Source organism: Streptopelia decaocto (genome assembly GCF_964273445.1).
Source record: "Streptopelia decaocto genome assembly, chromosome: 2".
In the NCBI taxonomy this organism is placed as follows: domain Eukaryota; kingdom Metazoa; phylum Chordata; class Aves; order Columbiformes; family Columbidae; genus Streptopelia; species Streptopelia decaocto.
In genome coordinates this window covers 44083735-44101839 of record NC_138655.1, presented here as the reverse complement: position 1 = coordinate 44101839, position 18105 = coordinate 44083735, and the positions used below count along the sequence as shown (strand labels likewise).

General features: G+C 40.7%; 1 protein-coding gene across 1 annotated transcript in view; it reads left to right on the top strand.

Moving 5' to 3' along the window:
• The window catches only part of LOC309435932 (chloride channel protein C-like), a gene marked incomplete at its 5' end in the record, with an annotated part of 85125 nt that overhangs the window by 35537 nt on the left and 31483 nt on the right, over positions 1 to 18105 (top strand). The window contains one exon of the mRNA XM_082044689.1: positions 7264 to 7430. Coding sequence (XP_081900815.1) covers positions 7264 to 7430 — 167 coding nt within the window. The remainder of the gene's footprint in view (positions 1 to 7263; positions 7431 to 18105) is intronic.

Below are 18105 nucleotides of genomic sequence, written 5' to 3'. Positions count from 1 at the left end.
GAATTTTCTGTTACTAAGCTACCTGCCTTTTTTCTAATGAAGAGTTTAAACCCTAGTCAAAACAATTTTTCAAAACCTCCAAGCCTACGGTTATTCTTAACAGGGTTTGCTCTGCATACACTGCCTGTCAGGAGGAGCCCGGTGTGTTTGAATGGTATATTTAACATTATTTTGGAACCTGATTGCAAGTGATGTCACCTTTTTACAAAGAAGGGGAGATGCAGAGCAGTGTTGTACAGATCTTAGTCTTACTCAAATTAATCCCCAAATAATTGGAGTAACAGTGCATAATCAGCAAACTGTTAAATACATTAAGTCCTGCTGTTTTCTGTTGAATTTGCTCCAACTAGGGGAAGAGCACCACGTGTTTTTTGGCAGTAGCCTGTCTGGAAAATGAAATAAATGAAACTGTACTCTCATGGAGAAGGGCATGAGGACTGGTTTCATGACTTCACATTTGTGATGCTCTTCTTTAAGAAACTGGAGGCTCGGTGAATGAGTACCTATACTAGTTTTGAGAACATCAAGCTTTTGTAAATTTTCTGTTCTGATACTTAAGGTCTAATCTCCTACTTAAGTTAAAGCTGAAATGAAGTTTGCAGCCTGTGGTGCAGAGCATTTATCAAATAGCCTTGGTAAATCCACTGGCCCGTCTGCAGCTACCTGTAGTCACGAGGGTGCTCTCTTCTCCAGCCTCTTCTAGACCTCAGAAGCTGGTGCCATAAGAATTGTGGCATTCTAGAGATGTTGGTTTTGTTATTGCTTAAATATGACAGAGATTCATTGCAGCTGTCTAACATATTTTACAAAAATGCTCATGAATCATAATTTAAAATATTCTGTGATACTGTGAGTTAAAAAAGTACAAGCTTGCTTAGCTGGGTTATTACATAGAACAGTACTAGTTTTGAAATGATTTAATGAGTGAGCCTGCTGAATATTTAGGCATATTCAGCAACACACATAAACAGTGCTGCTGTTTTTATTAATAGAAGGTTCACTTGGCACAACATGCACCAGTGTTACCTTCCTGAGACACAGATTTAGATGGCTTTGAAACCTCTTTTCACGGTTTGGTGTCTGCTATGTACACGAGTTAAAGAGCCAGATTACAAAAAAAATCACTGATAGATATCTTTCAGGGGATCTTGGCAAGAGTCGCTGCTATCACCTATACTGTTTCCAATATCACGTGCATCCATTGCCACAACCTGTCAAAACAGGTGTATTTATAGGCCTTGAGGGACTGAAACAAGAAATCAAACATTTGCATAGCATCTTCAATCCAGGTTCCAAAGGACTGAGGCTCAAAGGATTTTGATATGTTTCCAGGGATTAGCTGTGATGGGTATTTCTATGTTCTCTTTAGCCATCTTCTGCTGCTGCACTAGGTCTTGGATTTAGAAAAAACTGTTCTTTCCTTTAACAAGGAAATCATCAACAAAATGCTGGTTGGCTTCTGAAAAACTGAGTATTTAAATCCACATCAGAGAAAAGTGGGATGAGATCTCATTGAACATTATGAATTAAGGTAAATTAAGCAACACTGCACGAGTGTGATTAATTAGAACTACTTTGCTTAAAAAGTATGCACCCTGTGCTAAGAAAAGTTTTCATGCTCTGTCTTGGCAGTAATTAAGCTCTAGGGTGCTAGAGGCTGCCTAGTCCATGTAATGGCCTGAAATAGTGAATGGGGTTGCACTTTGGAAGAGGAAGAATCCCACTAATTGTGCAATCCTCCTGGCACTGGGGTTTGGCAGGACATCCTCACAGTGAACCTACCCTGGGTGTGCCACCCTTTGTAGAGTGTGATGCACAATATCATGTGCCTGAGACTGCAAGAAAGAATTGTTTTCAGCAGTGTGAGGGAACCTGAATGCATAACTTTTTGGGGCTAGCATGGCAATTGTATCTTTTTAGGAGATTTATGTTTACTGTATTGCAGCATCCCACTTCTCCAAAAATTTCCAGCAGTGATGGTGATGAGTGATAAGGAGCTACACTAAAGCAAGTTGAGTTAATGGATGTGGTCCTAGGACTGTAAAAAATTTCTTGAAGGGTGAAGTGCACAAGAAAGGAATATCTTTCACTTAGTTTTAAAGAGAGAGAGATTAATGGAAGTTCAGGGAAGGAGTATTCAGCTGGATCAATACTTGAAGAAGGTGCCTCTTTTGGCGTAATCCCAGATGAAAATAGCGGACCATGATAACGGCACTTCAAATCATAGCTTTGTCAGCACATTATTACATGGGAGGTAAAGTGACTCAAGCATTTAACACACAGGTTACTAAAGACCAGCAGATAATAATCCAGAGATTAAATAAATTGAAATGCAGATCTGCATTGTTTATGAAATGGCTGTGACGATACAAATAACTTAATCCATAAACTCCTGTTCTCAAGAAAGTTGCATGAACAACTCTTTCACTGGTGTGAATAAGGAATTGTTCTTCTCTTCTTTATGTCAAGGGATCAGCTTGCAACCTTGTTGGCATTTGCTTCTGAGCAAGTAAGAAATGATCAAAAGTTTTCTGCTGGTTACAAGCCCTTCACCCTTTGGAAATGTTCTGTCGATCATGAACGATTTTTTTTTTTGTTGTTGTGTCTTTAATCAACAGTAGCAAAAATTTCAAATGGAAGAAGTTCTGGTTGTATGCAAGAGAAACGAAAGGTGCTTTCCTGGGGAAGTGTGTACTCTTCCACAAAATCTGGTGGCATGGAGACTGGGAAACTGCCCAGAGCTGGTGTTTGGTGCCAGCTGCATCCTCAACTCCAAAACTTTTGGATTTGGTTGGTAGTATCAAGACTTCATGTCCCTTCCCATCCACCACCTTTTTAAACTTGCTCTCAGACATATTGTCTTATACCCTTGCCCAGCAGCTACTTGTTTTTTCCCATTTTTTTTCCAAATTCCAGGCCCTTCAGTTAAGTGTGCGTAACCGTGTGAAAAATGGCTGATGGTCTTTATATCATGGGAAGGAAGCAAATTTTTTCTTTTGTTTGTTCAGTTTGCCAGGCAGCTTTTCTGTTTGAACAAACCTTGAAAAATGAATTTGACTACAAAATGATTTTTTTTTTCTTATTTTTCTTTTTGATAGGCCCTCTCTTCTGCATTTGTTATTGTAGGCTGTAAGTAGCAAAAGAACTCTTTGGCTAAGTGGGTTTTCAGCAGAAGAAAGAAAATTTATTTGCACTATGTCGCTGGCTGAAAATATTTTCTTTTACATTATTAGAAAGATCACGGTTTCAGGGAACATTCACTGTATCAGCAGCCTTCCATCTAATGAGGTTGTTTGTGCTCTGTTCTCTGAGCTGGAGTAAAACCTTTGAAACACGTTAACCGCAATTTCATTGAAGAGTGGGGAGGGTTTTTAAAAGTGAGCTTTAAGTAAACTGCATGTTTTTGAATTTCCTGGGCAGCTGCCTTTCTCTCTTTGATGTATCGTGCCTGGTGATGCTGTTAATGAAATGCATAATTATGTGTTATATAATAAAACAGAGCTAACATGAAGGTGGCTAATAGATTATAATGATGTGGAGGCCTGAGAAACTCAGGACCATGGGGGTTGTTGAAAAGTGCCTCCGGTGACAAAGAAGATATTTAAAGAAGTTGGAATAACTGTGCTAATAAATTAATTGTCGTCTGTGTGTGTGTGTGTGTGTAAATGCCATTTTTCAAGATTTTGTATACAGAGAGAATATTGAAAAAAAAAAAAAATAGGTGTAATTTACTCCGCTGCTGATGTATGAAGTGTCAGTGCCGAGTGCTTCCAGCGCCTATTAGCGCTGCTGGCTTTGCATAGACGGGTGCCCTAGGCAAAAACATTTTTGGCACAGCCTGCTGCACCCGTAGGATCAAAAGGAAAAAAAAAAAGTCTGGCAATATGCACAGAGAGTAAATTGAATCCTAAAGACCAGCCCCTAAAATGCAGGCTTGGAATGAATATCAATAAATGAAACATCATGTCTGATGGCTGAAGAGTTGTGGGCATTTGGTGGCTGCCCCCAACTTCCCTGCTTCCCTTCTCTGCTTTTGTCACCTTTATTTTATCTCTTCCTCTGTGATACTCTGCATAATTTGTTCCTTTCTTAGATTCTTTGGGAACTGCTTTGAACAGATAGATGTTTTCAAAGGAGAGGCTGCATAACCTTCCATCCCTGGAACACATGGGCTCCTAATGGTGCTGGGCTGTGGCTGGACTTGCTTGGCTGCTGGTCCGGTCTTACAAGAGCCTGTCCACCGGGAGAATTAGAGCTCTGGCGTGAATTTACAGCCTGCTAGTTCCTTGGCACTAATTCCCTGGGTGGATGCTTCTAGTACCTACTAAGAGTGCTTTTGTGCAGTTTAGCTTTAAGAGCGCTTTTGCATGAGTTCGGCAGGCTCCTTTTTGAAGGTGAAGTATGTTGTTTTTTCACTTCCCAAGCGCCAAGGGTACCCAAGCGGGCGGTTAGTGCCGAGTAGCTAATACGCAGTAAATTCACACCCAAGCCGACCGCACGATAACTTCCTCATGCAGCCGAGTCCCGAGGCTCTGCACTTTGTCTCTCTCAGCAGGGAGCAGATGGCCCTTCTCTAAACAGGGAATACTAATAAAGCCTTACAAAGAGCACATATATGCGTGTGTGTAGGTTTGTGCTTGTCCATATGTTTATATAAAATGGCTTGAATCTATCACAGTTCTTGGATTAACTTGTTCTTCCTTGAGTTTTATCAAGATATCCTAGGAGAACTTAGCTGCTGCATTGCCATCATCCTTGTTATTAATGGACTTAGGTTTTGATGAATTCCTCCTTTTTCTTCAGCACTAAGAGTGCCATACTTTTCCTTTTCCTTCTATGAGTGACTGCATCTTTTGTGTGTGAATCTTTGTTACGATTCCCTTCCCCTGCATGTCTTATTTGATCTCTGGAGTTTATTCTTGTATTTTTTATGCTTTTGTGGCTAATAAGTATTCTCCCACAACTTGAGAACCTTCAGTAAGGAAGTAAGGTTTTCTCTAGCTCTTCAAATACTTGAATGTGAAATTGAGTCAATTATTTAATGAAACTTTTGATTTAGGCTGGGCGTCATAAATAACTTGATCTATAATTAGTGTATAGCTTCACTTTATCTTAAGGTCACATAATGGGTTAAATTTTCATGCAAAGTTTTCTTGAAATTTTGTAAATTATTTTATCTCTCTTTCATGCTCATGTTTCTAAGTCATCTGCAGGTTTGCTTTCTATTTTTGCTCTAGTATTGCCTATTTCTACAAAAATTGCCTCTCCAGTTTCCATCTGTAGTGAGAGTTCAAGACAACTCTATCAGCTCTACTTTGGCCAAAGTTTAAATGTACTTACATACAAAAGATATTCCTCAGAATGCTTTTAACGTGTCTTTCTTTAATGACCTCAGCCATACTAGCCTGCCAAAGATAAACAGCAGGCGTTAACTCTTGCAGAAGGTGAAGACCAATGCTGAACCCAGAGGCACTTGCTCAGAGCATTCAATGGGGTGTTGCAGAGGGGAGCCACCCCCCTTCTTCCCTCCCAACCTCCAGATCCCAGCACTCAAGAGGGCTCTAGGGCTGGGGAAAATCAGCACAAGCCTCAGTGTTTCTCAATAGCAGATGTAAAATGCTGCTGAATATTTGTGAGAATAAAGGATGAGGCCCAGCTTGACTGTTCCCACTAGAGGATGGGAGGGTAGGAGGAAGGGATAAAATGAGATGAAAAACAAGGGGGGGAGCCTGGAAAGCCAGGCTCTGGTTCTTGCTATTCTGTATAAGTTAAAGCAATTGCTTGAGAGTGTTTTTTAGAGTTTGAGTTTCAAGAATTTTTAAATTCAGAGTTTTACAGCATTTTTATAGCTTTTTAGAATGTTATACTATTAATTTTTAATGCTTGTTTTATTCCAGAAGACTTCCCCATAGCAAGATACTTTAAAAATAACCTTAAAAGGAATCCACAATAAAGGAATCTCCATCTGTGAGAACGAGTTGTGGCAGATATGATGAAGCAATCCTTAAAATCCCACAGTTGCTGTTTTCCTTTCAACTGACATGTTCCTGGTGTTTTTAAAGAAAACAGTTGAATTCTAGGTTTAAAAAGACATTCAAAGAATGTGGTGTGCGGTGTTATTAGAAATCCTTGGGCAAGCAGAAAGGACAGTTGCATGACCCTGTCGTTCATGGCTGACCAAGCCATACCAGTCCCTTGTTGGAATATACCGTAAATCATCCTGGATGTTATCTTTCCAAACCCAGAGCAGAGACAGAAGGAGGGTGAGAGTATAAAGCCTGGATAGATTTGCTACAGTTTGTCAGGCAGAAATGTGTTCATTGGCATTCTTTGAATGTAGATTCTTGGAGTAGTTAACAATCTCTAGCTAATGAGGTCTATTAAATGGCACTGTGCTGCAACTTATTTTGTCTGAATTGGAGAGAAGTTTCTGGGCAAAAGCCTCTTAGTGTTAGGAGGAAAGTTTGCATATTCAATCCCAGGATAATTGTTAATGAATAACCCTTTTTAGTAGGATGGAATGGTAGGGGAAATAATGGGAAGTGAAATGAGATAGTGGTTTTTATTAAAAGTTGTATTAAAGTAGCATAAAGATAATATTTCCGAGCAGTCATTTTCCCCATGAAAAATATTTGACTTTATTGTGAGTTGGGCTTAAGCAGTATTAAGTGCATTCACATTAGTCTCTACTTTTTGTACAAGGGTTCACTCCGAATCCTTTGGTTAAAGTTCCTGCTGCTTGATCTCCTGAGCTGGACTTCTGTTCAAAGTATCTTGTTCCCTTTTCTGGCATCTTTCAAGGCAATGTTTGTACAAGGAGCTTGTTCTGTCAGGAAGCAGCAGTATGGGAAAACAATTTTATATCTCCTGAGCTCAGCAAGAAAGGAAAAATATTTGGATTTGTTTGCATTTTTTAGTTTTTGTCACAAGGCCAACCTATTTTAAGCAATCTGGCTACTCCATCTCTACTTACCCTCCTCTGATGCTTCAAAATTATCACAGGCCACCTGAAATATGGGAATCAGATGTGAGGTTTAATGTAAGTGCAGTGTTTCAAGCTGGTAGGAACGGGAGGGGGAGCTGTCACTGCACCGGCCAAAACTCTCTGGCGGAAGTTTTGATTGATTACCTGTCCCTGGGAAATGAGGGGGAGCGCCACTTTTAGCAGACTGAATTGCTTCCCGCTCCCTCGTGAATGACCATTGTCATTGTCTTCAGTTATATGAAAAAATGGAAAGTCCTTTGTTCTCTTTTTTTCCTTAGGTAGAGATCACAAATGATGTCCAGTCCTTGCTACTGATAATGCTGGCTGTCATGGTGGCCAAGATGGTTGGTGACTTGTTCAACTCATCCCTGTACAGTTCCCTCCTGAAGCTGAAATGCATTCCCTACTTGAATGTGGAGCCTTTTGTTCGTCACAGGAGAAAATGGTGAGGTCTCTTATGCTGCTGATCTGTAAGTTTTCAGTATCATGTTCTGCATGGAGACTGTGTGGGTTCTCTGAGACCTGGAGCTTGGAGGGGAGAAGGAGTAAAAGGAGCCCCTGATCATGAACAGCATCCCCACAGTGCAATGTGCTGTACAAACAGAACAGAAGAGACTGCCTTTCTCTTCAAGTTTATGGTGGGATCTGAATTACCACCATCACCAGTGTCCTGAGAGCAGCAAGTGCTCTATAATGCCTAGTTAGATGCTTTTTGTTAGCGGTCCAGTTGGTCCAATGGAGAATCTAGTAGAGGCTTATACAGAAAGTTGTGACTCTGTTTCTTGTGAGAAGATGCCAGAGAGCAGAGGAACAACAGAGTAAGTAAAGTCCCTTATGGTGGAGTTTGCCTCGCCTGACTTCTGGCTGACTAGTCTGGGCTAGGTGTTTAGTACCATAATGTACCAAGATGTACTTTTTCAAGCAGGGATTTCTGTCATCCAAGGATAGCAATTTAAGGCAGGGAGGATGAATTATCTTCTGGAATTGACTTCACTGACTATAGGCTAAATTACTAGATTGGAAAAATCTTATGTTTTTAGTGGCCTCAAGTTGTGCCAGGGGAGGTTCAGGTTGGATATTAGGAAAAAATTCTTCACGGAAAGGGTTGTCAGGCATTGGAACAGGCTGCCCAGGGAACTGGTGGAGTCACTATCCCTGGAGGGGTTTAAAAGGTGTTTAGACGAGGTTTTTAGGGACTGGAGTTAGGTTAGGCTGTGGTTGGACTCGATGATCCTGAGAGTCTCTTCCAACTGAAATGATTATATAATTATGATATGATTATATATTCCAAACTGTCCTGTGTGTCTTCCAGTGTGTGAGCCAGTGTCAAAAACTTCAGTCTCCCTGTGGGCATTTATAATCAGCAATAAGAACCATTTTATGTCTGGGTCTACATTTATCTAGAGGTAGTGAAAACTCTATACTATTATCTTCTATGAAATAATTTGCACAAATGGTGATTCTTTAAGATATTATTTTGGAATTAATTATACAATGTGGTGAAGAAATAGAAGGAAAATTGAATTTATTTATTTACCATAGAAAGACTTTTGTTTTCCTTAAGGCATGTTTGGGTAGTATATATTCATGACCAAAGCTATTTGCAGGACCTTTAGGTGTCATTTCTCCCAGTATTGAGGTTTACTAGACAATCTCTTAGTTTCAAATAACCCTTCAGAAGAATAAAATAGAGGTTACTCATTCTGTCCACACTTTATAACTTTCTTCCAAATGTAGCCATATCTGAAAGTTTTTAGCAGGCACATTTAATGCTGGGTATAATCTAACTGTACTTGAAATGGGAGGGAAAAAAAAAGCCAACAATGTGGTAGGAGGAAATAAAAACAATCTGTGACATTATGGATGAGTTCTATATGTACCATGACAGATAAAACAGAGGGGAAGAAGTCATAAAGTTTCCTGTGGTATTCCAGTTAGATGACAAGTCCATGAAAAGAATTATAGCTGCTTTCCTGGTTCAGAGTGAGGTCCTATTCACTTGAAGGACAAATATATTTAAAATTTCATTTCCCTCCCACTCCTTTCCCTTTCTCTAAAGGAACATTAAAGAAAGTTTCTCATCACAGAATATACTGATACTCTAAAGCAAAACATGTAGTATCACAACTTGGTAAAGATTTTATAGCTAGACCCTTCACAGTCTGCCAAGTTTTAGTTTAAATCCTCTTAGACACCATCTGAATAGGCTGATACACATCTGAACTGACAGATGTAGTGGCCAAGCTGCTCTCCATCATATTTGAAAAAGTCTTGGCAATCAGGTGAGGTTCTCAATGACTGGAAAAAGAGAAACATCACACCCATTTTAAAAAAGGCTAAAAAGAAGGATTCTGGGAACTCCCAGCCAGTGAATATCACCTTTGTGCCCAGTAAGATCATGGAACAGATCCTGCTGGAAGCTACATTGAGGCATTTGGAAGACAGGGAGGTGACTCGAGACAGCTGATATGGCTTCACAAATGGCAAATCATGCCTGACTAATCTAGTGACCTTCTATGATAGAGTGACTGCATCAGTAGACAAGGGAAGAGTTATGAATGACATCCACTTGGATGTCTGTAAGGCCTTTGATACAGTTCCATACAACATCCTTGTTGCTAAGTTGAAGAGATGTGGGTTTCATGGATGCGCTATTCAATGGATATGGAGTTAGCTGGGTTGTCACATCCAAAGAGTTGCAGTCAACAGCTCAATGTCCAAATGGAGATCCAAGTGGTGTCTCTCAGTGGTCCATACCAGTGGTCCACTGGTATTGTTAAGTATCTTTATTAATGACATAGACAGTGGGATTGAGTGCACCCTCAGCAAGTTTGCAGATGACACCAAACTAAGTGGTGCAGTTGATACACTTGAGGGAAAGGATGCCATCCAGAAGGACCTGGACAGGCTTGGGTAGTGGGCCAGTCTGAGCCTTATGAAGTTCAGCAAGGTCCTGCACCTAGGTCAGGGCATTGGTACAGACAGGGCAATTAGTGTGTTGAGAGCAGCCTTGTGGAGAAGGACTGGGGAATATTGGTAGATAAAAATCAGATATAAACTGGCAACATGTGACTGCAGCCCAGAAAGCCAATCATATTCTGGGCTGCAAAAAAAGAAGTGTGGCTAGCAGGTTGAGGGTGATGATTCTCCCTCTCTGCTCTGCTCTGGTGAGACCCCTCCTGGATTACTGTGTTCAGCTCTGGGGTTCCCAGTACAAGAAAGACATGGACCTGTTAGAGTGAATCCAAAGGAGGGCAACAAAAATTGTCAGAGGGTTGGAACACCTTTCCTGTGAAGAAAGGCTGAGAGAGCTGAGTTTGTTCAGCCTGGAGAAGGCTCTGGGTAGACCTTATTGTGGCCTTTCAGTACTTAAAGGGGGCTTATAGTAAAGATGGGGAGAGGCTTTTCACCACAGCCTGTAGTGATAGGGCAAGGGGCAACAGTTTTAAACTAAAAGAGGGTAGATTTAGATTAGATATTAGATGTAAGTAAGAGGTTCATTATGATGACACTGGTGAGGTACTGGCTGTGTTCAAGGCCAGGTTGGATGAGGCTTTGAGCAACCTGGTCTTCTGGAAGGTCTCCCTGCCCATGGCAGGGGGTTGGAACTAGATGATCTTCAAAGGTCCCTTCCAGCCCAAACCATTCTATGATTCTATGGCACTGGCCAATTTCTTGGTCTCTCCGGCACACTTGGATGCTCTGTCAGCCTCGTTATCCTCTCAAAGAAATGAAGCTTCACTATTCAGCCACCTTAGGCCTCAAGGATTTCGAGTGAAGTCTAGATATGTCTTATAGCTCAAGTATCCCAAATCCTGAATATAGACTCAAGGGAACTCTGGATTTATATTTTGTCTCTTAAAGTCATATCATCATTGAAACAAATTATGAAGCCTAACACAGAGTGTTTTTAAGAAAAAAAATAGTCTCTGTACATGTTTCCTTATCTTTGTTTCCTCATCACTTTTGAAGATCCTTGAAACTTCAGTCAAAATTCTACAGAAAGGTGCCTGGCCATGACTTTTCTTTCCATGTGTTTTCCCTGAGTACCAAGATTTCTCATTTGTGTTCTCTCTGACTGGTCTTGCAGCTAACAAGATGCTGTGGGAGCCTGAATATCTGCTTCTCTAGTCTTTCTTTTATCTCAGAGTGACCACCCGGAGTATGTGAGGCTCTGCTGTTTTCAAGTTCCACTTATCTGCAGAACTTTGGGAGTAGTTTTACTCTTTAAATGCCTATACCCAGATGTAATTTTCACAGGTTATCTTCTTTCTCTGATTGTGGTTGGTCGAAAGCTTGCAAATATGTTATTCTTTGGGAAAGTGTTGGTGATACAGTTATGGGTGTGGCAGATCCTACATCCTCTTTGTTCAGTATCATTCTGCAAGATTACAAAATGTATAAACTGTGCATTGCTGGATTCCCCAAATCATAACAGGGACAGAGGTCGGCTGTGTAGGAACTGGTAGCTGCATATGTTTATAAGCAGGTGATAGATGTATTCACTGTATGCAGAGTGAAAGACTTGGATAACTAACAGCTTGTCTAAAAGCTGTGGAAATGTCATATAAATTGTGATCCTTCTTCAAATGAAACTGAAAAACCTTCAGAAAGCAATGCCTAGTTGGTAGTGGGGAGGAAAAATGAGAAACTCAAGAGAACACATGATTTTAGGTCCTCAGCACTCAGGCTTTTAGGGAGAAAGCACAGATCTTCTCTTTCCCACTTCTTCATTGGTGCTAAGGATGAAAAGATCTTCTGTATTTGATCATTTGTTGATTCCTCTTTCAGGGCCATGTAACATCCCCAGGTAGAAGATATGTTAGACACTGAACTGAGAAAAGAAAATAGTCTTTACATAAACAAGGTGGGGGGTGATGTTAACACCCAGATCCACAAAAGAATTTAACTCCTAACTGCTGTGGAAACCAGGGGGTGCATTAAGAAGCTGAACTACGTATGTGCTCACTATGAAGACATCTCTGTAAATACTGTTACATGTGAAACTAGTGGAAGGGAGACCTAGATTTTCAGTGGTATTTGACTACTTATTATAATTCACATTTAGATACTGACATCTCTGGATGCTTTTCTTCCTATGAAGCAGAGAGGCTTGAGATTTGTTTTCTTAATCATTATTTTTTGGGGATGCCGTTGAACACTCAGCCAGTTGTACTCCATGCCCTGAGCGATGAGGCTCCAGGCACAGGTGTATCCAGTACTGAGCTGCTATGGTGCACTGTGATTTCCAGCTATGTCAAGCAACACTGTAAACACCCCCCTTATAAAAATCTGGTTCACTGGAACACTCAAAGCTGCTGGCTTCCAGGGAATGTTTTTTAATGAGGGTAAGGAGTACTTGAACACATCTACGACTTGGCAACCCTTCCTGCTTTTTATAAGCTACTATACACTTCAGAGAGAAAATATCTTAGAGGCTACTTTATAATGGGACAAGTTTACTTAAGAACTGAGTGGAGCTGGTGCCAGTAGTTCTGTTTTGTTCTAGCTTAATATTAGCCTTGTCAAAGTTCTTATAGTGTCTCCTGGGTGTTTCTGTATTGCATACCATATAAAGCTGGTTAGGGGAGCCAAGAATTTTGGCTGGAATATATATTATAATGGTCTCATTATATTTTTTTCAAGTGTATCAGAGGTGGCCCTGTATTAAAGATCCATGGAGCAAAGCTGATTTTTTTCTTCCTCTCTCCCAGTGTTGCCTTAGCCCACGCCACAGACATTGGATCTAGAATTTGCGCCAACCCAAGTTTGAGGGTATTTGGGATCCAAGGTCCTGGTTTGGCCTGTTATAAAATTTGGGGTCATTAGCAAACTTTTAGATGAGGCTTTGGATTTTAAAACTCACCAGACTTTGAGGGGGGAGGGAGGCGTTTTTGGTTTGGGTCTAGGCTAGAAACTACCTTAGGATTCCTTACCCTTCTTGCTGACACAAGTGTTCATTCAAAGACCACTTACTAAGATGCATATTGTGCATCCCATCTTGCCTCTTTGAGAAGCTGTTGTGTTTTATGGCTGCTTGGTGCTTTCATCCTGAGAGGCATCATTAGGAGGTGGACTTGGCAACGTTTTCACATCAGAGGGCATCCAGCCCATCTTTTGTAGAGTGTTTGCGGTGAAAGCTGGATCCTGTTCTGGCTGAACAAAGGGAAAAGGGAGCTGCTGTAACAAAGCCACACTTTGTCTGGGGAGAACCCTGGCTGCTACAGAAAAGATGGAGGGAAGGTGTTGGGATGTGGGTGAGATTTATTAAAATTACATTTGGGCTTTAAGTTGCCTCTATGTCAAGCTCCAGCAAACATGGCAAAGATCCATCTTTAGTGCCTTTTTTTTGTCTCATCTCCTGTGCTGGGTTTTGAATTTAGTGTGATCCCATTACCTGAGAAACAACTGTACAGAGCCAGGAACATCAGTATTGGCCCCCTGACAAAAATACTATGGCAGAGATGGTTGTCGCTTTATATGCACGGAAGAACAGCAACGTGGCCTTGCCTTGTTTTTAACGTGGGGTTGATGGTGCCCACACAGGGTGTGAGATAGGACTTAGAGCTTCCTCCTGCCCCTGTGTCAGCTCCCACAGACCTCTGTGGGAAAGTCCAGCCTGTCTTCCTGCACTATCCTTTTAACCTGGGAACAGGCTTCATCATTCTCAGGCCTTCAGCCTGTGCTTGACTCCAGATTATCCAGAGCTGCTCCTGAAAAAAACAAAAAGGTGAAGACCTGGTGCACATGAATCTGTGTAACGAAGGTTGTTTCAATCTGAACATGAATGGAAGATGAACTTCCAGCTGGGCAGAGTTACTGCTGTATATTAACCCCAATACTTGTGTTATTGATGCACTTTTTGCATGACAGGTGGTGACGAACAAGGCGAATTAGATTTGCAGTTTTCAGGAGATTGGATTATGTCCCTTTATAGGATCTTGGAAAACAACAAGACTCAATGACACTGAGCCATCTACAAAAATGACCTAATGGGCCTTTTCGGCCTTAACCTTCAGATAACAGACAGTGTTTTCTTAGAATTTTTTACTATTAAATTTCATCCAAAATTTCAAATTTAGCATGGAATTATTTCTGTGTCCAAATTTGAATAATATCTCTTAGGAAAAAAAGCAAAATGCAACCAGTATAATAATATTAATATGATTATTCAGATGAAACAAGAAGAGGATGGCTATATGCAAGGACACAGGAGACTAAGGGGGAATAACTGTTCTGTTTTCAGGTCTGGCCCACTTCCTTATGTTAATTTATTTATTAATTATTTTATTTTATTTTATTTTATTTATTTTATTAATTAATTTATTTTTCAATCTTCTCAGTTACAGAAGGGAAATTAGTGCCTATGTATCTTGTGAGGATTTCAGTGTCTCTTGTCTTTTCAAGTATTGCCAGGTTCTAAAGTGGAAGGCCTTACAAAAAGGCAAAATTGCTTGTGAACTCTAGAAGAAGATTTTCAACCTGCTCTAATTTTGACTATTTAAAGAAGTAACTACCTAAAGGTATTGCATGAATCAAAATTACTTTATGTATTTAGATTAGTGAAAACATACAGAGATGCCCAAGATTCTGGTTGCATTACTGTTTATTTTTAGAGCGGAATCTGAGTCAATAAAACAAATTACTCTTCATGTGCTACAATAAATACCAGCAGATATAACCCTTCTTACAACCTAGAAGAAACCTTTCCTACCCTTAGCTGTTCCCTTTCCTAAAACATCCAGGATGAGAGCTGTTGCTGGTGCTGTGCCCTCAACGTTAGGAGCTGCAGGCTTGTGTAGAGTAGTAGACAAGGAGCAAGTGTGGGGCTGGCTGAGAGGAAAGTTTGTGGAGACACATCACTGACCTTTGACAGAAAGGGCTGGAGGTTGAGTAACAGCTCACTGCTGACCTACTGCACTTGGAAGTGTATTGGTAGTTACTGCAGTCCTCAGAACTAAGTGTATACAATAGAAGCATGAATACAGAAAAACAATGACAAGGATTGTGAAGATGAGCCAACAAGCTATCTGATTTAAGCCTTGGAGGAGCCTGTAAATAATGTTTACACAGGGCCTGTGTACTTGCACAATTACCTTCCCAATGACCCAAAATGTTTTACACTGGAATGTTTTCAGGCTCTAAGAAATTATGGTTTCTGATACGCCTGAAAGCTGCAGGCTCAGCTTCTCTGTCACCCCATTTTCTTCATGAACAGTTAAAGCTGGATTCCCCCATCCCTGAATATGCAAAATGTAAATGGCAAGTTCTACCCAGGTTATATACTGATTGTGATCACAGTGTGCTAAGAAGAAAATGTTTTGAATTTACCAGTGAATGTTGTACTGTAAATTAAAAGCTAGATGCAGCTACATGATCTGCTTTTACTATAGTTCATTAGAGGTGAGAAAAATTGATTTCCTGTAGCAGGATTTTAAGAGAAACAAACTTATAAGAAATTAGAAAGACTGGTTTGGTGCAGTTTGTCAAAACTTCAGGGAGAAAGTTTGGAGGCACAAACAGGTGGATCAAATATAGTGAGTTTTGAAGTAGCTATTATGTTCCTCTGGTTTCTGTCACAAGGCAATTCCCTTACCTGTCCAAAGGAAGGTCCCCGTTAGAGTGTGAATGGGACTGTCATGAGGTTGGCAAACCTGCTGTTCATGCTGTGACAATAGATGGGAACTTAACACGAGTTTCTGCTTCTTGCTGTAAGGTCCATTGTGAATCAGCTGTAAGGTCCATAATGAGTGCAACACAGTTCCCTTTGACTCATGGAGAAATCTTTCCACAGATGTCTTAGCTGCTGCCGCAGCCTGCCTGATGTTGAGGAAGGGATAACAAATCCACCCTGACTTTTGGTATGTTTTCCATTTCTGGGGAGTCCTGTGAAACTGAAAGAAGTGACTTCTGCACACTTTCCGCAGAAGGAAAGGCACTGAAATGGCATCTGGAACTAATCACCTGTGTTTCACGGCTCGCTGGTGGGCAACGAGTGAGCTGCTCCAGCTCTTACAGGCCCTTACGTAAAACATGCACAGAGCAACTTTCCGCTGTGGGAAACTTGAGACAGCTTCTTCTGGCACAGTGAAGAGGTGACTGTCTCCCTTTTGGCTCACCTGGCAGGACAGGCTGCTTGTACAAGCACCACCACAACCTTCAGATGTGGTAGGATGCAGGTGGAGGGTGAGCGGACACACACAGAGAAATCGCATCCAGCCATCGGATGGGGTATTCCACTAATTGGTTAAGTCTGGTCTGGTGTCTGGCCACCATTTGGCAGATACTGCCAGTTTCCACTTAAAGCCAGCCAACCACACCAGAAATCCAGCTGTGATGGCAAAGTGGCCGATCTCATGAAGATGTCATGGAACAACAGTTTGAACTCATTCAAGAAATGGTGGGTCTGACTAGAAGAGGGCTGACATCCCCCGGGAGTGTTTGCTGGACATCCATTTATGTGAGAGTTATACCTTGGGGTTCTCAATTACACATAGGGATATAATTTTTGTTCTGGCAGTGGGAACCTAAAGCTGAAAGGGATTCACTTTGCTGTTCACAGATACCTCACTTTTTCTGTTCCTGTGAGTGTTTCTATGTATTCTCATAAACATCAGTAACTTGTCAAAGTGATTGTCATGATGGAAAGAGTTATTTATTTACAAAGAGGAAACAGATGGCACAAAATACTTTAATGAATTTCAGCATATTTGAAAAATGAAATTTTAAAAATAGTATCAGTTTTGCAAAGCAGTTAAATGCTATTTCACACAATCACAGGGGAGGATTTCTTCAGTACAAAGGGTGTACATAGAAGCCACAGCAGAAATTAGGGGAAAAAAAGGCACAGAATGGGGTAGTTTTATGAAAGACTATAAAGCTATGAGCATAGTAACTGCTGCCATTCAATACATGGAGTTGTGGCAGTAGGTGAATGGGAGATGAAAGTGACCACAGACCGAAGGAGTCTGAGGAAGCTGAGTATTGGTGTTGGGGATAAGGAAGCAGAGAAAGAAAGCAAATCAGACACACAAAATCTCTTCACAGAATTTGAGGACCTGTTTCACTACAAATACATTGTCAGGTACAGAGAGGTCATCACTCATTTTTTTGGAACAGCAGATAAGTAATGCCATCATTCATTATCTTATTTTTAACTGGAATGTAAGTATGAGCATATTCTCCACTTGTAGTGATGAGCCCTTGCCATAAGTCATAACCTAGGAAAAAACATGTGCTTCACATGAATGATACTTAGAGAGCCAGGGGCATTAGAAAAACATATGTGTGTATATATATATATTTTTAATGATGAATATTATGCAGAAAGTTGCAGCTTACAGTATTTTTATGAAAAATTAGTTACGGTTCCCAATGTTCTTGTGGTGCAAGAAGTGGTCTAGCTTTGTTTTACATTTGGGAATGCTGAAGTTGGAGGAGTTAAATGCATTTCCCAAGGAAGTTGTTTGTAGAGCGGGAAGGAGAAGAGCATTTGCTTGAAATCCTGGTTATAAGTGTCAAAACTTTCTGTTTTCTGGTCTGGGAACAGGGTATAATCTGTATCTCCAGATACCCAACGTTACATTTTAATAACGTGACTACACTTTTCCACTAGAAAGTGTCCGATTCTTGGAGGCACTGAGCAATTTGAACTCTTTTTCATAGTTTTTTTCCAACCCATATTACTTTGGCTTACTCATTTTGTAGTCTGTTAGACCTAAATCTCTGTACCTCATTTTGACTAAAAGGTCATCTGATAATCCATGTCTGATTGTTAAATCATATATTGCTGTCACTGTCTATTCCCAACCTTTTTAAAGCCAACATTTTTAGTATCCTAGTCAGTGCTTTCTTGGACCAGGCAGAGTGGAAAAGCTAAGGTGGCTGGTACAGTACATGAGGGTGGAGGCCCTGAATGAAGCTTTTATAAAAACTGTCTCACAGGAGCTTTCCTCCCTTCTTTCCAGTTTGGATTAGGCTTTTGGCATATGTTTGCAAGAAACGCATCATGTCATTGTATTTGAACTGCAAGAGCCAGCTTAGTATTTTGTACGTTTCCCTTGGAAATTGCCCTGCAATAATCTGTCCAGAGAACATGCGTTTCCCTGTTTGTTTAGTTA